This window comes from Pollachius pollachius (assembly GCF_949987615.1).
Source record: "Pollachius pollachius genome assembly, chromosome: 1".
Taxonomy (NCBI): Eukaryota; Metazoa; Chordata; class Actinopteri; order Gadiformes; family Gadidae; genus Pollachius; species Pollachius pollachius.
In genome coordinates this window covers 15,239,071-15,264,083 of record NC_136934.1, presented here as the reverse complement: position 1 = coordinate 15,264,083, position 25,013 = coordinate 15,239,071, and the positions used below count along the sequence as shown (strand labels likewise).

General features: G+C 43.5%; 1 protein-coding gene across 1 annotated transcript in view; it reads left to right on the top strand.

The window, feature by feature from the left end:
- ghra (growth hormone receptor a) overlaps positions 1-24,706 on the top strand; it is a 27,513-nt gene extending 2,807 nt beyond the window's left edge. Inside the window, exons 2-10 of the mRNA XM_079756462.1 lie at positions 3,566-3,672; positions 13,272-13,404; positions 13,728-13,888; positions 15,854-16,032; positions 16,634-16,787; positions 17,314-17,398; positions 18,179-18,248; positions 18,717-18,946; positions 19,145-24,706. Of these exons, the coding sequence (XP_079612588.1) occupies positions 3,579-3,672; positions 13,272-13,404; positions 13,728-13,888; positions 15,854-16,032; positions 16,634-16,787; positions 17,314-17,398; positions 18,179-18,248; positions 18,717-18,946; positions 19,145-19,946 (1,908 nt within the window). The 5' untranslated portion in view covers positions 3,566-3,578 and the 3' untranslated portion in view covers positions 19,947-24,706. The remainder of the gene's footprint in view (positions 1-3,565; positions 3,673-13,271; positions 13,405-13,727; positions 13,889-15,853; positions 16,033-16,633; positions 16,788-17,313; positions 17,399-18,178; positions 18,249-18,716; positions 18,947-19,144) is intronic.
- Positions 24,707-25,013: the final 307 nt, after the last annotated feature.

Sequence of the window (25,013 nt, the reverse complement as noted above, 5' to 3'; positions counted from 1 at the left end):
CACTTTCAGACAGATTTGTCGTTAAATAGACAGTGCCGGTGTTATTAGGAGTGGCTGGGAAAGCAGGCGTTTTCGGCTCGCTAGCGTGGATCTCTCCCCTCCTCCCTCTCAAAGCTGCAAATTGAGCAGACTCATGTCAAAGCTTCTGCTGCAAGTACTCAAATGCTTTTTATTTGACAGAAATGCATATTTGTTAGTCATGGGTTGTGTGTGTGTGTGTGTGTGTGTGTGTGTGTGTGTGTGTCTGACGTGTGTGTGTGTGTGTTTGTCTGTGTATTCCGGAGAGAGTTATTTGGGCAGATTTTGTGGGGGTTTATGTCTTCCTTGTGCAACTGGAGAGCAACGGTGTACCATGAACCCTCATCTAATACACAATGTGGTTACCAAATCTGCAAGCCAAATTGTACCTCAAATTATGAAAAAAACTCGTCACCATTCAAGGTAATTGTATTGTTGTAGATGAAGTTATAAAAGGTTTTGAATTGATATTGACATGGATATATATTATTGACGCAGTAAAGTGAGAAAAAGCCATTTTGATTAGTTAAATTTTCTTTTTTATTATTATATTATCAAAAACATTTCCCTTAGTTTTTCATGGTAGGTTTTAAATAATATTAGTGCTATATATATATATATAATAGATATACTTTAAAATATCCTGTGCTTACAAACCTGTACCCACTCAAAGCATTAGCTGCTGTGTTGTGTCTTCTGTGGAAGCGATAGAGGGGTTGGGATTAGCATTACTTCCCCCACAGACCAACCTGTGTGCCCACCTCACACAGGTTTCACGTCCTGCCTGTTGTTCAACCATTGGGTTAGGGTTAGGGTTAGGGTTTTTTTGTAGGGCTTCTTCAAATAACGGTAGCCCAATGGAAATATAGTATAGCCTAAAGAACAGCTAACGATTGGACGGCCTCCAATAGGACCACCATTCAAACAGTGATGTGTTCTTAAACTGTTTTTTTTAAGAAATAAAAATCGAAAAATACAGCCAATCATGTAGCTAGATGGAGTCAAGACAAAGCTAGGTCAGTTATGAATCCAATTATTCTATTTGAGTTGAATGTCAGCAAACCAAATCGATATATTGAATGGCATAAGAAAAAGAGCACAGCTAGGTCTTCAAAATGAAAAAAGAATTTGTTACCTGAACTTAAGGACAAATAGTCACTAACATTTCCCCCCTCTTTTTGCTTGAAACCCTTGCTTTGATTATTATTTAATGAGGGAAAGTGTATTTCTGGTTAGGCGACCATCTTTTGTTTTTATAAACAACCAGAATTGGAGATACAACATTATGTCCAGGACCCACTATAACGTTGGAGGTTTGATTCTTGTATGTGTGTGTGTGTGTGTGTGTGTGTGTGTGTGTGTGTGTGTGTGTGTTGGGGGGGGATTGTGTGCGTGGGATTGTGTATGTGTGTGTTTGTGTATCCTATGCTGAAAAACATGCATGTGTGAAGGCTTGCTCCATGGACGATCCTCACAAAGCAATGTCCCGACCTCCCACCCCGTAACCTTTCCCCACCCCCTCCTCCTCTCTCTCTCTCTCTCTCTCTCTCTCTCTCTCTCTCTCTCTCTCTCTCTCTCTCTCTCTCTCTCTCTCTCTCTCTCTCTCTCTCTCTGTACGCTCACCCCATCATTTGCTTGTCTGTTATCTGTTTATTTAGCGCGCGCACACACACACACACACACACACACACACACACACACACACACACACACACACACACACACTGATTAGTAATCAGTGTTTGGCACTGGGTGGCATGGTTTTGCAATGGTGGTCTAGGTTTGAATGTTTAAGCAAGCTTGCACCCCTATTTTCCCACTGCAGAGTGAAGTCTGTTTGTGTGTGTGTGTGTGTGTGTGTGTGTGTGTGTGTGTGTGTGTGTGTGTGTGTGTGTGTGTGTGTGTGTGTGTGTGTGTGTGTGTGTGTGTGTGTGTGTGTGTGTGTGTGTGTGTGTGTGTGTGTTGTATGTCTGTGTGTGTATTAGAGGGGGAGCGATCGAGAGAGCACTTGGCCAGAGGTAGAGGGAGGAGGGTTGACCACAGATGACCTTATTCTTTACCAAGGGACCCCAGAAGGCTGGCCCTAAACCTCCCTCTGTGCCGATTGGCTCGGGCAGCCTTCCGCTCTGTCGAAGGGGCCCTTTAATTGGCAACGGGAGGGAGTGGATGGAAAAAAAAGGAAATAGAAATATGCAGGAGGAGACAGAAAAGGCACTGATTTTTGCAAGAGTGTTCACAGGGGCCTTTCACATGATAGAGGGGGAGGAAGCAGGGGAGAGCAACACAGGGATTAACAGGGGGCCACGTGTTGGAATGAGGGGGCCGTTTGGTCCTCACCGTAGCGGTGGTCGGGGCTCTCCACCGGGTTGTCAATGTTTGGCAAACAGAAACACACTGGAGTGGCCAGAGAGTGGTCGGTGGCAAAGGGGAAACATGTGGTTTGGCCTGATATCTGAAATTAATCTGTTGTCCAAAACAAAACAATTGTTGCCTTGAATAGACAGGTCAGAGATTTGTAAGCAGAGGTATGCACACACATATGCACACACACAAGCACGCACTCACACACAGATACACACTTGCACCCACACTCTATTGTTTTTATAAATATATCCACATGGTTTATTGCATCAGAATGACTTTTTAGGGTAATACAAGGACACTGCACTGCACATATCAGAACATATTTCATTTTTGTTGTGTAATGTATCAACCACATATTTGATGTCTTGCTTAGTACACTCATGCAGAGCTTAGTCTGAATGCAAATAGAATACCTAAAGGGCCTAAAGGACAACATAAAACCTTTCATTTTAAATGTTCACTTGTTCCTTGTATGTGGTTATTTTTTGCTTGAACCCCCCTGCATACCTTTGCCAAGATACCCCTTTGCCAACCTTTGCCATGATATCCTATTGATGCTTTCAAACCGAAAATGAACGGCAACTGGCAGGTCTTCCCTCAGGATAATGTCTTACAGGCTCCCGGCTGCAGGCTGCTGCAGGCTGCACAGAGGGCTCGTGAAGACAGGGTTGTAAATAGCAGCCAGGGGTACAGACCGAGAGGTTATCCTATATTTAGAGACTGGAGCTCAGCTAAATCTCACTCTGTCACTGTTTGTCTCCGTGTCTTCGCCTGTGACCAGTCCATAATATAAAGGAAATCATGTTTTAGTGAAACGGCTTGTATTTGAACATGCACTCATGCGACCTTTTGAGTGCATCCTTTGCTTTTGTTCTTACACATTTAAAAAGATAGAATCAAGAAGTGATAGAATGAAAAGCATAGCTCCCTGTCCACAGTGTCCACCTACGTTTCAATCAACCCGTGGATTTATTTTCGTAAATTGGGGTTTAAAATATTCCAGCTGAAAATGAACAACAACAACAACAAAAAAAATGCTGAACGAGAGAAAGAGTAGAAAATGTTGGGAAGATAGAGAAAACCCGACGTGAGGGTTTTATGAATGTGTTAGCAACGTCAAATCATTAAGGTGGATATCCCTTCCTAAGGACATCCTCTTGACTGTGATTCTTCTCTTTTGCAGTCTGTGCAGAATCATGTGGTCCTCCTCCCTGGGTACCCTCCTCCTCGCCACCTCCCTCGGTTGGCTGTCAGCTTTCCTGATGGACGACGATCACATGACATCGTCAGGTAGGTCAATGCTGCTGTGTTTGTGTGTGTGTTTATTTTTGCCTCTCTGTCTGTCTGTCTGTCTGTTTGTCCGTCCCTCTCTTAAAAAAACAAACTGCTAAGTTGCTAAGTTGAGCAAATATAGATTTAAAAGGATAATGTTAGAGAGTCAAGATGTTTGTTTTGACCCATACATGTCGCAGCTTGTCTAAGTGTGTGCTTGCATGTGTGTGTGTGTGTGTGCGCGCTTGCTTGTCTGTGTGTGTGTGCGCACGTGTATTATTTTTAGGTCTTCCACTAATATTTCCCCATTGTTCTTATCCTTCAAGCATTAATGATCGTATGTTTTTACTTTTGTGCAATTTACACTTTATTGACCCTCATTATCAAGCCTTGCAACTGACATCAGTTGCACTGCAGCAGGGCTGACTGGGCTGAGACGCAGGTAGAAAGGTTCACTGTTAAGCAAACAAATGCTAGTTCCTGGTTTAGCTCACTAGGCAAACATGGCAGTGATCAACAGCGCTAGGGTAAATATATGGACTGGACCCGATTGTCAAAGTCCAGGGACTCACACGCACGTGATCCAGCATGTTCAGCCAGCTAGACCCAGCTGTCACCGAGGCATATGTGAAAAATTCGTCCTAAAGGTGGACCCGAGTGAAAGTGTGGGAAGTGCTATAGAACGGGCATGGGATGATGACTTCTGCCGTGGTCAGGTGTGGTCACCTTTGAAGGACAACAGACATTTCTTTCTATTTGCAGTGGAGTCAAGACGCAGATGTTTGCGTATGGATGGGAAAATTGGAGAGAAAATAGTATTTGGAAGCTAATCCCCTATAGTGACGATGCAATAAATGATGCTAACGTGCTTTGAACTTAATCTTCTGTGTTGATTGGATTGAGGCTGTACCCCACTATCCTTTTTTTTTTGCATTTGTGGGAACTAGCTATGAACTACATATGAACAATGAGAATATAAATGATTCCATTATATTCTATTCCGTTCCTCTCCATTCCATTCTATGCTGTTCTATTCGGTTCTGGTGTGCTTCCTCCTCTCTTGGATGTGCTGTGTTGCTGCTGATGAGGGTGCACCAAGAGGTCATTTCCTGGCTGTGAAATGATTAGGCCACATAGAGAAGTACAACCGGGCTGATATTGAACTAGAAGTCAAATCAGGCGGTATTATTTTACATACCTTTAAATCCAAGTCCCTATCTCATCTCTGTTTTAACTACCTCAGCTGGACGTCTGGTACCGCCATCGCTAAGACCAAGCAAAGGTCGATCAGTGAAGTCACAACTTTTCTCTGTTTTGGGACCTCAGTGGTGGAACGAGCTCCCTACCGATGTCAGGACCGCAGAGTCGCTCACCAGCTTCCGCAAAAGACTCAAAACTCACCTGTTCAGAGTTCATCTCGACTCTGCATAGACACCAATGCACAGCCATCATTGAATGTTGTACGTCCTGGCACTTGAACATTGCACTTATTCAAGGTACTTAATTGTGTAGCATCTACAGTAGCTGCTATCGCTGCTTTAAACGGGGAATGGGTTAGCCTAGCGATTGTAATACTTGCACTTGGTTCTATGAACATCTTTACTGTACCGACAGCGATATATTGTTTCACTTCTTATGACAAATGTACTTATTGTAACAAATGCACTTATTGTAAGTCGCTTTGGATAAAAGCGTCTGCTAAATGCCCTAAATGTAAATGTAATCTCTGGGCTCCACAGGCCCACATAAGCCAACCCCCCCACCTCACTGTAAGTGTTTATAGAGTTGGTAAACACTTTGTGTAAGCCCAAACTGTAAACAGTTTGGGCTTCAGCTGAAGTTCAAATCAAATGTTCTTACTGTCTTTGTACAAATACTCTGTGCCAGTTTTATAAAGTCGGTCAACAGGTAAAAACAGATGTTTTCTTGTATATAACAAGGATGAAAGAGTAATGGTTGCACCTTTTGAATCAAGCACTTTGTATCCCAACAGTTTTTCAGCTAACCTTTTGGTCAATTAGCTTACTTTGGACAGTGCTCAGCCCGTGTTTATATCAACCTTATTTCAAGCAGTGACATTCAACTCAACAGCCCCCACCATGCAGGTTTATAGACTGATTGATTTCCAACGAGCGCATATTACCATAGCCCTGGTATTTCCCAACATTTATTTAACACCTGTAAACTCCTGACCGGCCACTGATAGCATGAGCAAACACACGCAGCCCCTTCCATTCTCAGAGGGACGGGCTTTGTCAATGCCTGCATAGAATACCTCTCGCCTGGAAACAAGTTTTCTCCGTCACGTGGTCTCTATTTGAACATTCTCGTCATCCCATCATAGTCTCCTTCGTCTCTTTCATCTCAATCCTGTTGTAGAGAAGCTGTATATTTCTAACGTGTATTTTAGAATCATTTGGAGTACACTCCCCTGGTTGAACTGAAAAGTCTCCCTTCCCAGTAGCCAGAGTCCTTTCTGTCCTCTCGTTTGTACTCGGATGTATTTTTTGTTTCTTCTTTTTATGTTCTTTCTTGAAAAGCAACCACAAGGACAAGGACATAGATTTGGTGTTGGAATCAGCCCTCTGTGTTTAAAGGTTTACCAGCGTTAATTATGGGCCCCACTTGTCATCCATCTTATCCCTCTAAATCTCCTCCTGCTTCCCCCCTCCTGCTCCCTGTTGTCTGTCGTTTGAGGGGAATCTCGACAAAATTGCGCCTCACAGGCGGTAACCCGTGGTTACGGAGCAAAGGTGTGGTACCTTGGTCCAAATAAACTATAATTACACTCCTTTTATAGTGACACAGTTTATGGTTGCAATGCATAGTTAAGATCGCCTTTTTTCCCCTCTCCAAGTTCAACCACCAGGGATATACAATAAGCTTGCTGTAGCTACAGAACAAACATGATGAGCACAGCAGAGTCTCATTGCTATGCCGCTCGGAGGCTGTGAACGCTGCCAGCGTGGATTACAGAACGGCAAATGATAAGAGTTTGATATCCAAGCGCCTAAAAATGGAAAAACGTGTGTGTGCCTGTGCGTGCGTGCGTGTGTGCATGTGTGCGTGTGCATGTGCAGCGTTTGGAGGGGTCTTGCTTGGAGAAAAGAGAAGCGAACAAGGCCTAAGGAGAACGGTTTACGCCCCGGGGTTACGTAAGGGAGGGCTGATCTGCGTGCTGTGTTGATTCAGCGAGTGAAGTGTCGGTTGGAAGGTAAGCAGCTGTAGCCCCGCACCGAGGACTGGCTGTTTCTGTAGGAGAGGGCTCTTAGCCTCCTTATCTCTCTCTCTCTCTCTCTCCCTCCCTCCCTCTCTCTCTCGCTCTCTTTCTCTCTCTCTCTCTCTCTCTCTCTCTCTCTCTCTCTCTCTCTCTCTCTCTCTCTCTCTCTCTCGCTGAGGGCCCAGGCCGAGTGCCTTGTCACCAAGAGAAGCCATCATGTGTACAATTTCGGACACAGTTATTCAGGGGGTGGTGCATGTAACACTTTTCTTACTGTGGTCCTGTATTTCACATTCCGTTGCTTGCCGAGCAAACTCGGCTTACATTGTAAGGTCACTATTGGATGCATTTTGTGTGTACTACTATGCTATATATATATATATATATATATATATATATATATATATATATACACACATACAACTTTCAAACAGTGTAGATCTTTTAGCATGATAATTTTTATGTCAATACAAATTCCATATAGAACAGAGTGACGAGGCTGCAAGGGTCAAGCAAAGAAAAAGACTACACCCCCGCAAGGGTCCAGAAACCTGATGCTTGTCATTTGTCTATACTTACCCTCACTATGACATGATATGACAGAAGTGAGCCAACACTCTGGGCTGCGGGCGGCTTTAGCTTTACAGATTAGCATCGATAACGCAGGCTAATTCATGACTACGGCCGGGCTGAGATAGCTGGCTCACCGCATCTCTGGACCTCAAAGTTAGTGTCACCACGGGTCAATGGAATCAAGGAAGAGAAACACAGAGAGGGTGAGAGGGAATGCAAGAGAGAGCGAGTAAGATTGAGAGAGAGAGAGAGAGAGAGAGAGAGAGAGAGAGAGAGAGAGAGAGAGAGAGAGAGTGCTAGTGCTTGTTGAAGTGCTGTGGAATTTAGGTTGTGTGTGTGTGTGTGTGTGTGTGTGTGTGTGTGTGTGTGTGTGTGTGTGTGTGTGTGTGTGTTTATGTGTGTGTGTGTGTTTATGGGTGTGTTTATGTTTGTGTATGTGGGTGAGTCTGTGTGTGTGTGTGTGTGTGTGTGTGTTTGTGTGTGTGTTTATGGGTGTTTGTGTGTGTGTGCAGTTATTTCTATCACCTGTTTTCATTCTCTTGTTTGTATCTGGTTGCATTCTGGCCCCTCCCCCCAAACCGCTTCTGTATCACTTATTGCCGTCTCACTGTCTCTCCTTAAACAGCTCTCTCTCTCCCTCTCACTCTCTCTCCCTCTCTCTCTCTGTAGCACTCTCTCTCTCTCTCTCTCTCTCTCTCTCTCTCTCTCTCTCTCTTTCTGTGCCTCTTTCTAGCGACCATATTGCCTGCCCACCTATCAGTCCCTATTCTGACGCTACTCTCTCGCACAGATGAAGGAATGAGGGATAAGCGACAATATTCATTTCGAAAAAGATGATATCATTGCATATCAATATCATGTAAAACAAATTTGATAAGCAGCTCTTAGCTAAGCTATTAGCTTTGATTCAATACTAACTAAAATGTTATTATGGTGGGGACTTTCTTAAAGGCTTACAATATGTGGCTCACAATATGTAACCCTCACAAATAAATGATGGTAATGCTTCAGTAAATACTAAGGTCTGCAACCTTACTAGGCTGGTATTGGGAAATCTCATGTATGGAAAGAATTAGAAGATAAAGCATCCAATTCTCTCTCTTTCGCTCCATCTCGCTCAGACATCCTGCTCTGTCCGCACTTTTCCTTCCATTTCATCAGTAGAGGCTGTGTGCCTGTACGACCAATGGCAGTTAAATGTGCAAATTTGCACATTCTCAAAGAGGCACACACACACGCACACGCACAGACGAAGATATACGCACACACACACACACACACAACCACACACACACACACACACACACAACCACACACACACACACACACACACACACATACATACACAACCAGACAAATACACACAGGCACATACATACACAGACAAACAGACTCACACAGGTACAAACACAACCTTTGAATAAAGCTTGATCGTAAAGAGAGTGAATCACGTTTGGGGCTTGTTTTAGGTAATTGTATCCATCTTTCCGCCAATAAAAACGATTCACTCCAGCTATCAGGGTTTAGCCGGGAAGCAAAGTGCAGCTGTGAGGCTGGGATGTATGGGAAAAGAGACTTTCTAGAAAATAACAAGGCTGAGAACTAACTGTATGAGACACTGCACAGACAGACCTGTATAAACTGATGTGGTGCTTAGAATTGGCAATTGAAGGCACAAAAAAGTGTGACAGAAAATGGATTATTAATTGTGTGAAGATTTTCAGTAATGTGGAAATACACCTGATATGTGTGCTTCCTGATATGAAAGCACACATATGTAAACCCTAGTAAACATTTTCTTTATTTTTAGGAAAATAACACAACCATGCAAACACACACACACACACACACACACACACACACACACACACACACACACACACACATACACACACATACACACACACACAAACACAATCCCTTAATTTACCAACCAAGAGTTATTAAATCCACAAAGTAGCGGTCATATTGGCAAATGAGCGGGAAGAGGTTGTAATTAAGCCCTTCTGTCTCCTTGCGGAGGTTAGTCAAGCATTAAACAATATGGCCGCTGACAAAGCTTCATTGGCTTTTTTTTTCTTTTTTCTCTGCAGCTCTTAGCAATATTCACAGGCCAGGAGCGTCAGCAGCAGAGTGCTTTATTTAGGCCTTTTAATGGATTTTAACCCTTAATGGGTGAAGCTGATGTCTAGATGGGAGGACACAAGTGGTTACCGAGCTACGAGGAGGGAACTCATGTGCACAGAGTAGGACTGTTGTTCACCCTCTGAAGCTCTCCAGGGACAAGCCTGCCCACACATGCACACATGCACACACACACAGGCACGCATGTACGCACGCACGCACGCATGCACACATGAACACACGCACGAACACGCACACTCACACAAGCCCTCACACATGCATGCACACATGCAAAAACACACACACACACACACACACAAGTTTGCACACACACGCACACACAAAAACACACAAGCATGCGCACACACACACACACACACACACACATACATGCATGCACCTTCCAAACACACCCACAAAGAACGGAAATTAAATGCATTTGCGGATAAGAACCAGAGGATAATAAGCTCAAGGAATAGCCCCCCCCCCCCCCCCCCACACACACACACACACACACACACACACATTAAAGGTAATTATAGAGGTATTCAGGAATATAGTGGGAAAGGGTACATTTTCCATACTGCACAGAGCATAAATGTACATTTTTAACATTTTGTCTTACTAATCCCAAAGTAGTTGATCCCAAATGAAAACTACAATTAAACTATTGGATAGAAAATTACTGACTTGAAGGTCTAGTATGTTCCAATTCGTGCTGTAACATACTTCTTGATACAAGAGGTTCCCGCCTGGCATGTGAGCCAGTTGGGACTTGCATAACAGCAGTTGTACTTTCCAGAAATAGAAACTACTAAGGTATTGTGAAAAAATTGTCTAGTGAGAACAAGTGGTTTTGAAATTGTTAAACACAATGCTATGTTGCACTTTGGAAAAGCTAAAAAAATAACATTAATTACATGTTATTATGTATGCATTATTAAGTTTGCACCTCGCACCTTTACCTTTTATTTGAGCATATCCCTGGCTTACCGTTGAACTATTAGAGGATTTGCCTATTCTTCAGATCCTCATAATGTAAGGCATGATGTCAAGCTTGTATTATGTAACACAACACAACCTTATTCATCCTCTGGCTACAAACAGGGGAGATGTCCACCCTACACCATATCAAGGTCAGACAGTTTTGTTTGTAAAATATAATATACCTCAATGATATTAATATTGTGTTCAATGTTTTGTTTAACTTACACATGTCTTCCACAAAATGGGGTTTATCAACACAGTTCCATATTGTACGATTATAAATTGGAAATATTATGAATGTCTTTCGCGATGTTTGTGTAGCTCTTTCAGCTGCGAAGGACCATGTGTCATCAAGAAAGAAAGAGAGACACTGAGGCATTTTGAAAAAGAGAGAGAATGTCTGCAGATATTTCTGCCTAACCTTTCACCTACGGACTTGTTTTTCAGCACAAGCCGGTTGAAGGCCTATACTTAAACATACAGAAACATCCAGGAATGGTCATTTCAGACTTATAACTTGTCTGTAGTCTAGTCCTAAACACAAGCCTAAACATTGGCTTAATAACTTTATTTGTAGATCAGTGGATTTCCCAAAAGTTAGAATTCAGCATTTTTCCAAAGCAATGTACAGTTTGTTTTTTAGATACATATGATTAATTAGGAGGTAGGGGATATGTATTTTGCTCAGGGAGGCCTACATGTAGAGGGTAACCTATGTTCCCCCTGTGTTCAACAAGAAAACAAGGCAAGCAAAGGTGAAAAGGTCACGTCTAAATGATGTAATCATTTAAAACAATGAATAGGAAGATTGAGTTTTCAATTGACCCCTTACTTAAGCTTCTCCCTGGATAGATTGATCCAGGAGAATGATATCCATTAATTTCTGTGATGTAATCTTTCTCCCCTAGAAGCACGATTCGTTTTTTAACAAAGCAAAAGAAAAAGTTTCTAAGCCATTTCTACCAAAGTTTCCAGATGGCATCAAGTTTCTGCTGCAATCCAGCAAGCTCTTTGATGGCGTTAGCAGGAATGTGTGGAATCAGGAGGGAGAGAGGGAGGAGCTAGGGCCAGAGGGAAGAAATGGAGAGCAGGAGATGGAAAGAGAAGCGAAAGGGAGAAAGAGAGAGAGTGAGAGTGAAGGGGTGGTTGAGGGAGGGGGAATGTGTGAGGGAGAGGCAGGAAGGGAGAAAAGAACATAGTGCAGGATGACGGAAAGGACGGAGGGAAATAGGGAATGAGAGAGCAGAGGTCTTGACAGAAGCAGAGTGTGTTGGCTGTGAAGATTGAGATGGAGGCATGGCTAGGACAAAAACATACCCTTGAGCAGCAGTAAGCCATTAACAATAAAGACACGTTATAATTGCAATCGGACAGACATTCACAATAATAAAATGCAAGAAAAGAACCACAATCTCCCAATTCCACAATGAAAGAAAAAAAATAATGGATTTTTTTGAAAGCTAATGGTTTTCTCTTCGATGCTTCTTTGGGAGGTTGTTACTTACAATTGGACTGCTTTTAGAGCTGAGCTACCTTGCTATGAATAAACCCTTATGGGATGATGGCGTGTTCACCCGGAGGAAGTGAGTGTGTGTGTGTGTGTGTGTGTGTGTGTGTGTGTGTGTGTGTGTGTGTGTGTGTGTGTGTGTGTGTGTGTGTGTGTGTGTGTGTGTGTGTGTGTTTGTCTGGGTGTGTGTGTGGGTGTGTGTGTGTGTGTGTGTGTGTGTGTGTGTGTGTGTGTGTGAGAATGAGTTTGTCTATGTGTATTTGTCTTTATGCGTGCTTGTACAACCTTTTCTTCTTCTCTATTGCTGATGCTTTCATCTGTCTCTTCACCCTGTTCCTTTGTGGTCGTGTGGGTGTGTATGGGCCTGTGTGTATATGTGTTGTTGTTGTGGTTGTTGTTGTCTGTGTAGGTTGAGGTTGGTGGGTAGGGTGGGGTCATCGATGCAGGGTTTGTTTGTGATTTAAACTGCAGTGAGAGAAAGAGAGTGAGGGAGGTAGAGAGAGAGATAGGGAAAGAGAGCGAAAGAGAGTGAGAGAGAGAGAGGGGGGGGGAGTTGCACAGAGAGAGAGAGAGAGAGAGAGAGAGAGAGAGAGAGAGAGAGCAGGAACAGCAGAAATCAATGGTACCTTCAGGCGCTTTATTTATGGTTGCACCAAACCCACAGACCCTCTCAGTTGGATGAAAAACTGCCCTGACATGAGAGATGGAAGGAGAAGAGGAAGAGTTTGGAGAGAGAGAGAGAGAGAGAGAAGGAGAGAGCGAGAGAGAGGGAGAGAGAGAAGGAGAGAGAGAGAGAGAGCGAGAGCAATGGGGTTGTTGAAGGAGTGCATGGAGGGGGTAAAAAGTGCTGAATCAGAAAGATCCTAAAGATGGAAATGTGGAGCAGAGAATCTATCTGCTTGAAATACGCTGATAGATTGGTTAGATAGGCAGTATTGAATGTGTCAATATATTTACAAAGTTTATCTATATCTATCTATCTATCTATCTATCTATCTATCTATCTATCTATCTATCTATCTATCTATCTATCTATCTATCTCTCTCTCTCTCTCTCTCTCTCTCTCTCTCTCTCTCTCTCTCTCTCTCTCTCTCTCTCTCTCTCTCTCTCTCTCTCTCTCTCTCTCTCTCTCTCTCTCTCTCTCTCTCTCTCTCTCTCTCTCTCTCTCTCCCTCCCTACCTCTCCCTCTCTCCCTCTCCTGACAGCTCCGTCCATCCCCCACTTCACAGCGTGTGTTTCCAGGGATCAGGCCACCTTCCGCTGCTGGTGGAGCGAGGGCAGCTTCCACAACCTCTCCCAGCCTGGGGCCCTCAGGGTCTTCTACCGCTACAAGAAAAAGTATGTCTGGGGGACTGGTGGGTGGTTGGGGTGGGAGGGTTAGGCCTAGCTGCTCCACTGGCCATGACCAACTCGCACACAATATGATGTAACCACCGAAGACGGATAGGATCCAAAAAAACAATATGGTGTGTGTTCATCGAATCTTCGTGAGGAAGACACAGATCATTCATGTCGTCTTTCCACGGCTCGGCCTTGTGTTTTGTTTGTGTTTGATTATGCATCCATCCCGGGGGGTCGTACAGAAATACTAGAGCCAATTCGAAACTAGTGTTCACATGTCTCTAAACGACTGTTCGTTCCCCCCCCACCCCCACTAACAGTTCTCCGTGGAAAGAGTGTCCGGAGTACATCCACTCCAACAAGGAATGCTTCTTCGACAGCAACCACACCGCCATCTGGACCTCATGCTGCGTCCAGCTGCGTTCCCACGACAACGTCACTTACTTCAACAAGGAGGACTGCTTCACCGTGGAGAACATCGGTCAGTGGTCGATCCCCCTCACGCCGCGAGTCCCCCAACGCGGGGGATATGGCTTATACCACTTCCTGTCGGAAATGTTGATTAAGGTTTTTGATTGCGATGGCTTCGCTCCTAAGGTAGGGGATGTGCTGGCTTCAAGAGCCACAGGCACCGGGTTTTTAAAAATGAATGACGGCCGTTTTGTTTTGGAAAAAGCTTTTATTTATCTTTACTCTAAAATGGTGTTCTTTTTTTGATTTGTGTTATTTTAGCAAGGATAGCGTAGTGGGTTAGGGTGACATTGAGCCGAGAGGTATTAGGTCCGATCCCTAAGGTCTGCAGCGTACCCCGTAGGTATCCTTGGGCAAGATGCTCACCCAAACCTGCTCCTAAACACCCATCTGGATCCACTGAAAGGCCCTCTGGATCCAGAACTTCTGCCAAATAATTGAATGGTACTTAATTGTAACAAAATGAATCATTTATTTAGAAGTCCTTCAAAATAAATTGCTCCGGTTAAAAGAAAAAGCACTCCAGAGGTGGTGGCCCACAGTTCTTTTCTCTTCTTCTCACACTCTTTACTTTATTTTTGACAACTGGTCAAAGAAAACACAGTTACGGGAAGAAGATGGCTTTGATTTCCTTGAAGGGGGAAAGGCTTAGAGCAGAAAAGAACTGACACGAACACATCATCATTAAATGAGCATAGCTGTGGGAAAAAGAGAATATGCAATTATGGATTGCATTAGTCTTTTGGAAGGCGTTCATTGTGTTATGTAGGACTCAACCTTCTTGAATGCAGCCTTAGTCGAAGCTGTGCTATTTCTGTCCTTCCTTTTTGCGGCACTTATTATGAATGTAGTAATATTAAATGGTATTTATATAGCACTGTTCAAACAGACGTACAAAGTGCTGTACATCTCGTACAAATAAACAGTACATGGCATTTTAAATGCATTGCGGGAGAACAGAGGCCGAGAGCAACACGACAGGAGAGAGAGGCAAATGCTGCGTCTGAATTCCTGGTTCACGCAAGGACCCAGACAACGCATGAATAGATTCACAAATAAATAGGGTAAATCGTTGTAAGAAAATAATGGAAAACATAATGCAGTTATAAATGCTTGGATAATAAATATAATAATAAATAGAGAATAATCAGATAATTATTTAATAATTAATTAAACAATTTATTATAACGGCCTATCAGTTAGAACGTAGGAAGAAGAAAAACTAGGTAGAAAGGTAAACATGTTAAGTGTAAGTGTGATTTAATAAGCTGCTAATAACCACAGGAGGAATAAGAGAAGGAATTATTATATAATGAAAAAGGGTCTACGATATGAAGGGATGAAATAGTATCATAAAAGATAGGAAATAATAGGGAATGAATGCATCGATTTTGAACGGCCGTGAAGGTGTGTATTTAGTAGGGTAAGTACAGATAGATGTAGCTTCTCTGTAGCAATAGTCTCTACCACAGACCAATGGCTGGCTGCTTTTGTTGAGGTGCTATCAATAGGAAGTGGACATTTTGTTTTTATGCCATAAACCATAATCAATAAACCTTGAAGGGGTTCAGGGTAAAAACGATCTTTCTTTTCATTATTTTACCTAATACAAATATATATTAATGATAATAATTATTAGTAGTGATAGAAGTAGTAGTCATGTACGATTATTTTATACACACTGATAATAAACTGTTTTTTTAACAAAAAGCACAGTTTTAACACACTGACATTTTCCCGGATGTTCTATCCCCTCACTGAGTTTCACTCACCTTTACAGGTTGAGCCGCTACAGTCACCAGGTTACAGTTGAGCCTTGCATTGACATGTTGGATCCTCCCTAGCCTCCTAAACTCCCCCTTCCTCCCCCACCACTTGTTAACCCCCAGGGAAACATCAATCCCCACAGAAATCTGTCAGTTCTATTGGGCGAGAATGCTCAGGTGCTTTTCGCTCTCCTTTCTCATTGCTCCAGTCCGTCCCGACCCCCCGGTGGCGGTGAACTGGACCCTGCTGGGCGTGAGTCCGTACGGGCTGCACTATGACGTCATCGTCACCTGGGAACCCCCGCCCTCCGCAGACGTGAGCATGGGCTGGATGAGTCTGGCCTACGAGGTCCAGTACAGGAGGTGGAACAGCAGCGAGTGGACCGTGGTGAGTTCCCCCTCTATTTACTTACACTAAGATTCCTCCTCTTCGTCTTCTCTTCTTGTGTTCTCTCCTTCCTGTCACCATTCTTTTTAGTTTACGTTTACGTTACGTTAAGTTACGTCAATCCATTCAAGCCTGTCACTGGTACAGATTCAGCAGTTCACATGCCAATTGTAGATCAGTCTTCTTGCAACTAATGCGTATTGACATTTGAAAATGTTAGTCTTTTTTTAATGTTTTTTTGCAAAATATTTGTAGAAATCATTGCATTCATTCAAATGTCAATTTACAAGACACAAGTTATGTTTTGCGAGACAAGTAGTCTACTCGTTGACTACTATTAGTATTAATTATGATGAGAAAAACCTCTCTCCATACTCACACACAAAAATATAGAAATCTATCTGACCCCCGATATATTTGTGATTTTTACAGTGTACCTATAATATATAACAAATTGCAGGTCTGACTCACAATTCATGAAAACATGGCAATGGTGACTGAAAATACACCCGTCACGCCGTTCGGCCGTTTCCTAATTGCTTGCCCTTCCCACCTCTCCATCTGTTCCACTCTCTCCACTGCGCCCCCCTCTGGTGTCCAGGTGGAGGTGCAGGGGGGCACTCAGCAGACCCTCTACGGCCTGAACGTTGAGGAGGAGTACGAGGTGCATATCCGCTGCAAGATGAAGGCCTTCACCAAGTTCGGCCGCTACAGCGACTCCATCTTCATCCAGCTCGCAAACTTTCCTGTCAGAGGTGAGATGTCAGCAACGCACGATGTCCACAACCACCCGCTGTTGACCAACAGAGAGCAGGGAGATAGAGAGGGAGAGGGAGAGAGAGGGGCGAGGTAGAGCGGATGGGAGGGACAGAGAGAAAAGAGACACAGGGGAGAGACACACAGCGAAGGAGAGGGAGATGGAGAGAGCGGAGAGGAAGGGAGAGCAAGAGAGAAGAGATTTATACGAGAGGCAGTTAGAGAAAGAGAGAGAGAAACTCAGGGAGGAATTCTCCGCTCAGTTTACTGTTTACTGAGACAGAGAGGGTTGCAGGGCCTCTACGAGAGGGAACACTGGACTGGATTTAATTTACAAAAGGGAAGTGTATAAAAGATTAGAGGACAAATATACAAAATACAAATACAGAGAACCCCACTGATGATATATTGAGGATGGGAAGGTTGTGATTTTATTTCTGGGATTAAACAAATAAGAAATACAAATGAACAAGTACGTGATGTAGATGTTGATGGTTAAATGTCCTTCTTCCTGTTCGGCTCCAGAGAGCATCTTTCCTGTGTCGCTGGTGCTGGGGATCCTGGCAGTGGTCATCCTCCTCATGCTGCTCCTCTTTTCTCAGCAACAAAGGTGCGAACACACATGCATGCACACACACACACACACACACACACACACACACACACGTGCGCGCACAAACACACATAACGACAGGCGCGCACGCATGTACCCACACAAACACACAAACACAACATGCACGCACACAGACATACAAACACACATGATCGCATTCACACACACACACACATACACACACATGCACGCATACACACACACACACACACACACACACGCACACATGCACGCATGCATACACACACAAACATGCAGACATGCAGAAACACACACACACAAATGCACAAACCCACATACACACTCATGCACACACACACACACACACACAAACACATATAAACAGAAACACATTCACACACACACACATACACACTCACACACACACATAAATTCACGCATGCATGCACACACACACACACACAAACACATATAAGTTCATGTCTATGCCGATATATATATATATATATATATATATATATATATATATATATATATATATATATATATATATATATATATATATATATATATATATGTATATATGTATATAGAAGTTATATAGTTATTATATAGAAGTACAGTTTTGTACATGATGTGGATGCGTTTGAGCAGGTGTAAGTGGTTAGCTGAAAGCAATGTGTTTACGCATCCACTTATCAGGTACAATACTCTCTACATACACATTGCCATAGAGATTAACATTCATAAAGAGCCAAATCGCCCTCCATAATGTGGGACCTGTACATTGTGTAAATGTTTTCTTTCATCTCTTAGATTAACTTTGCTGCTGTTACCCCCGGTGCCCACACCTAAGATTAAAGGGATAGATCCAGAAATGCTCAAGGTAAGTCTCATTCATTATGTGTGTGTGTTAGTGTGTGTGCGTGTTGTGCGTGAGTGTGTGCATGAGTGTGTCTGTGGGTTCATATTTGTTCACTCACAGATGCTCTTTAAGGTTGTGTCTGTGTAAAACAACTATGTTTCAAATTGAGACGTGTGTTTACTTCCATTTGTGTGTAGGTGTTTGTTTTGGTAACCACAATTTTAGGAAGAGTACCAAATGTCCCACGCACAAGTACTTGGTGCCCTGCATCAAAAAGCCTATTGGTTGTTAGTAACAACATAAACATCTTTGCCTTTGAATGAGAGCAGTGGATCAAGTAAAAGTGTTATTATAAAAGTGTGATAGAACTAAAACACCCGCCCACTTTGGCAATAAACCATCCACCCACGCACACGCATACACACACCTAAACACAAAACCCGAGGTAAACAGAACGCACTATAACACTATAACACTCTCCCGACACAGAAGGGGAAGTTCGAGGAGCTGAACTTCATCCTGAGCGGCGGGGGCATGGGCAGCTCCTGCACCCCCCTCTTCTACCAGGACGAGCCCCTGGTGGACTGCGTCGAGTTGGACCCCCTGGACCCCGCCGACGCTGGCGACAAGGGTGGCCAGAGCTCGGAAGCCCAGCGGCTCATTGGGGGCAGTCAAGCCTCGGGCCGGTGCGCAGTCGGGGGCCTCAGCCACACCCTCAGGTACCTTTCTCTCCATTCCGCTCCTCCGCGGTTTCTGTTTTTGCGCTCGTTGTATTGTTGGGGTTGCTGATTCGATTCACTTATCTTAAGTGTTGAGGTGTCACCTCAGTACCCACAACGGCTCCTAGCTTGCTAATCCGAACTCGCTAATCCGAACTCGCCCCTCCCTCCTCGTCACGCTTCCCTCTGTCCCGCCAGCTTCTGTGATGAGGATGACGACAGCGTGGTGGGCGACCCCCCCGACCAGGACGCTCTCCGGACGCTGCTGACCGCCCCCGCCCCCAGCCCCACCTCCGCCCTGCTGCTGCCCTGCCAGCCTGAGCTGAAGCAGGGGTCCCCGGGGGGCAGGGATCCAGACCCGAGCCTGGCCCACGATGGAGCCCCGCGGCCCCAGGCCTGGCTCAACACCGACTTCTACGCCCAGGTCAGCGACGTGATGCCCTCCGGGGGCGTGGTCCTGTCTCCCGGCCAGCAGCTGAGAGCCCAGGAGTCCACCGCCGCACGGGAGGGGCAGAAGGAGAAGGAGGAGGAGGAGGCAAAGAAGAAGAAGTTGGGAGCGCAGATCGAGGGGAAAGATCCAGTGGGAGACGAGGAGCCCCAGCAGCAGTTCCAGCTGGTGGTGATGGCGGCGGGTCCCGTTGGCGACGGTTACACCACAGACGCCATGAACTGGCAGACGGGCGTCGTCAACGGCTACCACACTCTCCCCGCCGAGAGCGTGGGAGACGTCGCCGCGCCCAGTGTGGCCGTGAAGTCGGCGGAGGACTACCAGCCCTCCTACATCCTCCCCGACGCCTCCTCCCCCCCAGCCCGCTATCTGCCGCCGGTATCGGACTACACCATAGTGCAGGAGGTGGACTACCAGCACAGCTTGATCCTCAACCCACCCCCCCCCCAGCCCCCTGCACATCAGTGCCTGCCCCAGCACCCACTCAAACCCCTGACCCCCATGCCGGTGGGGTACATCAGCCCGGACCTGCTGGGAAGCATTACACCCTGAGGAGATAATTGATTGATCCCTTAAAGCGCAACACCCCGCCTGGAATAATCCTGTTGTCACACAGATACACACACTCACGCACGCACACACACACACACACACACGCACACACAAACATACAGACAAACACACGCACACACGCACGCACACACACACACACACACACACACACACACACACACACACACACATACACATGCATACACACACATACAACCTGCTTCCGCCTATCTCCTGCTGGAATCCAAATGACTCAATGTATTGATTGGGATATGATGCAGTTGTTTGTGTTCAATTGTGTTGTTCGATGTTTCTCAAAGGGAAGCTTGGAAAGCTACGAATAACAGGTTGAGTGCAAGGGTCAAGGTTCGATGTGCAGAGCATTGTTTTTTGGGGGAAAAGACTATTGTTTTTCACCCTATATTTGCATCAAAGACTCTTGGACATATAATGTCTCTATTCAACACTAGGTTTTCTGCCGCAAAACAGGAGAGCTGTGTTGTTCGAGTGATGAGGATCATTTGGATCCTTTTTGTCTTTGAATTGCAAGATCATTCGCATGAATGGGAAATGATAAGCTAAGCAGAATTTTTAATAACAAGGCAAGTTTGTTAACGCATAGAAAAATGCAGAATCATTTTTGCCATGTACCGCCAATCTTTTTTTTTTTTTTTCAGAACGGAAATAATATATTTCTCAAAACATAACAAGAAGTACCTTGCTTACTTAAAGGTTGTTGGCCATGAAGCTGTGGCCATAGTAGAGAGGAAGCTATTGTGTGTGAGATTTAAAAAGAAAAGATCCCCTTTGTTGTTAATAGATAAACAGATTGGTAGCTCATATTATGACAGTCGAAAGCAACAACAGCTCGATGTGGTTGGCTGACAATATTTCGCCGGAATATATCCTCTGTTCTAAAGCTGCAGCAAATAACATTTTAGCTGTTATTCTTATTCAGCAAATGAAAGGAAAATTCACCAGATTTTTGCTTTGTGAATATTGTTCTATCTTTGTTTATGTGTTTGTTAGCATAAGCATAACTGATGAGGGACAGAAATATAGACATACATATATTTTTCTATATAGTTTTATCTTGTGATGTGTTTTTCTTGTCACTAGAAACTGCAATGTATTGGCCTGCATTGATGCTGTTGCAGCTTCAGAAAGCTGAGTGACATCATGCTTGGGCCCTGTTGCTGTCTGCATGGGTCTTGGTTTTCCCCCTCTGCCCCCAAATACACTACACAAACTGAGGCTTATTAGAGGCGTTCTATTGTTGAAATGGTATGAATCGACAGAGAAAGTGAGAGACGATGGATGGATGATTGTTACATTGACGGTTGATGGATGGATGGATGAAAGGATGGATGGATGGATGAATGAATGAATTGGTTGAGGATGGACGCTTGATATGTGACGGATGGATGATGCCAATTAAACTCTTTTGAATCAAATTAAACTGATGGAGGACAGAGGATGGATGGAGGTATGAATAGTAAGAATAAAGGTGAATGCAGCGTGCATAAGTCACCTTGAGCTGTTGTTGAGCGTCAGATGTTTTATATCTTCAGGTAGCCATGCTTCACTCTTTCAGCTGCCTTTATGAAGCGTGTATTCTTAATTTGGATATTCTTTGTAGAAGTATGGATGATTTAGAACAGGGTTTGGGGTCACGATCCGGGGCATGTCCAAAATTACAGAATTAGATTTGTTTTTTCAAACTCCTGTGCCTAGAACAGTGTTATATAACTGACTCTCTTTACTACGGTACGGTTTGTTTGTGTTTCGTGTGTACGGACAAAAGCACATTGGCATTTAGGGTTGTTTGTTCTCAGCATGAATCCTCAATTGAGAAGCTGAGCACAGGTTGTCTTTTCTCAGCCAAAAAGGTGTGAACTCTCACCCACACACACACACACACACACACACACACACACAGCATGCTAATTATCCAAATACTAATTCAGTAGAAACATTGACACAAAGGTGTTCTACTCACTAGTAGTGAGAAGTATTGTGAGAAGCTGCTATTCATTAGTCCTCTGTTCACAGAGTAGCGCTGCCAAATGGAATGCACATTGCCATCACCTCAAATGAACTACGAATGAATGCCAGGAACTTGTTTTCCCTCATAATGGCGCAATTCAGAAAGGCGGACAGACACTGCCTGTGAGCCATACCCCTTTGGATAGAGAAGTGCGTTTGTGTGCATGTGTGAGTAATATGTGCGCATGTCTGGCAAAATGGATGTAAACGTCAGAATCCTGGTGAAGAGTTGGTCAAATGGACACCGTTTTCATCTGGTTGGGAGGATTCTGCTCAGAGCGGTTTGCCATGCCCGCACCATCATCCTCCTCATCAAAGTACTCATGTACTTTTAATTTTCGTGTCCATTATGAGTCGGTGCAATGTTTTCAAAGTAATACTAACGGGGAGCGTGCCGATAACATTTTTCAACACAAACCCCCTAATAAGTAGCTTGAAAGAGTTGCTATTATTTCCCATCAACCTCAATGGGAGCTCAGATAACAGTGCTAGCTTCGATAACAGGACACGTTCTTCGATAGCAGAAGAGGCGGATGGGTACACTACGCAGGGAGAGTCCTTTGAATGGGGATGGGTGGCCGTAAGATGTGTGAGGTACACAATACCTTGGCACTTCAGCTCTGTGTTACAGCAACATGTATTATGTTAGAATGGCATCCAAACAGCCTCAAAATAGACAGGGCAAAGTGATAAACTAAACAGAATGCATCGTAGGTATAGGAAATAGCCAGGCTCAGGACTCATTTTGAATGGCCACATTATGTGAGTGACACATCTCGGTACATCAGCCGAATGAAACAATCATGGACATACTTTTAATGTGAATGTGTCATTCTCGCTCTTTCTTTCTTTCTTTCTTTCTCTCTCTGTCTCTCTCTCTCTCTCTCTCTCTCTCTCTCTCTCTCTGTTAAGCTCAGTTGCTGCTACCCAGTGCTACAAATCTTACCAGCATGTTGAAGCTCTTACATATAAAGTCTTAATATATTTATAAGTGGTATGCAATTATATACCATTAATGTAACTAATAACAAACAATTGCTGCTTACAACATAACGTGTTGTTTCTAGACTTCAGCCAGCATATGAGTATTCTAGAAAGGCAACATTCAACTGTATTCTCTGTTCACCAATGGCTCCTGTGTACAAAAAAGAAAGTAACAGATTTACAGTGATGTTCCTGCTTACAGTCTATGGCTATAGGGTCATACCACAAGCTAAAATTGGCTTTGACTTAAGAGACGACATTTTGTATTTTCATCAACAGGGACACATTATAACCAAAGTTGCATCATATTGTGGTCTTCATTTAGCCTCCATGGTGACTTCATAACACTGCTGTCGTCAGTGTGATTTTACTTTGAGAAGGAGCTCAGGTATGACAGAAATGCCACATAGTGGTTGAGAAATCTAGCAGTTAGAATATATCAGTGTGTGTATGAAGGCGGAGCTCAATCTGATTGTTGAGCTGATTCCATATGGGATGGGAATAATATGGGATTGTCAAGGTTTCATTGAGATGTGCCTCAATATGGCTATATGGGTCTATGCAAGTAGCATGTTAAAAAGAAAGGTCTCTCAAAATGGTGATACATAGCACATGTCCATGGGATCCCTTGTTTAGACTTGCCCTTCAGATGTTTACTAAAATACAGTGTTTCTGTCAAATGTGTATGCCAATTTCGACGTCAACGCATTATAAAGACAGCACAAAGGATTAATGACGATTTGATTGCAGCATTTACAGTGGTTCTTCAAGCAAATCAAGCACTTTGTGTGTCAGATGTAACTATTTTTTATTATTTTGTACATCAGTCCAAACTCAAGCCTTTCGATTCAACTTTGAAAATGGGTCTCCCTTTGTATCCATTGTGGTGATTAGTGATCTTAAGGAACCTACAGCATCAATAAGCTTCAATGTATTTTTACGAACGTTTTTGTCTAGAACATACACTACCATTGATTGATGATAGGCGTGTGCTGTAATACTGAGTAGAGAGTGTTTTGTATGCGATAAAATATTAGAGTAAATTAGGTAGATATAGGTAGATGTATACCAGGAGGACATATCAGTGAATAAAACAGATTACATGAAGGAGGTATTGTCCATCTCCTTCAACTTCTTTTTCCCCAATATGTGATTTAGTATTTTAACCTTGTTTCTATGGTGGTTTAAAACGATAACCTTCTGTGTTTGTGTCTCTGTATACAGCCTGCAAATACACTTACCTGCTAGTATTTCCTTAGTACCAGTATCCAGATATATTTAACTTGGATCGCTATCGATTTTATATTCTTGTTTTTATTAAAAAATGTTGTTCTTGCCTAAAATCCAACAGTATAGAGCTTTGGCTTTTCATATCATAACTGTCTTCACCACCATATCTCTAGCAATTGCCATTACAGACACAATTCCCCAATGGCCCCAATTTTCTGTTGTATATATGAATTTCCTCTTGTTTATCAGTGGCTTTCCATCAAAGTCGACGTACAAACCACTGCCCTTGGCTGTTATCTGCCAAAAGACAAAAAAGGGGATGTGTCAGAGCTTTACCTGAAGCATTCAGGGCTAGGAATGCAGTTCCCTGCATATTCGATAGTTGGTCTGTATGTTAGACTTATGTCATTTAAGCTGCTGTTATGTTGTTACTGTTTATGTTGCTGTTGTTGCTGTTGTTGTCGTTGTTGTTGTCGTCAATAGTTTTTCAAGAAGCTCCACAATAAAATTGCCCATCTTTGTCACTTATGTGTCTGTGGGTATGTATTCAATCACCTGCACGAATATAGATTTTGAGTAATAGTAAAAACCATTAACAACTTTTCAACCCAGAGACCCTTCCCAACAAAGACTATTTATATCAAACGATAATCTCTTTCTGTTCAGTCAAGCAAATATCACTTTAAAATGTTTAAACAGGCTCATTGAAATTGTGTCAGTGATCACATGTGAATCTGTCAATATGTCATTGTTGATGAATACAGCCCCCATTAAGCGAGAACAAGATGCTTGTTGGTTAAGATAAGT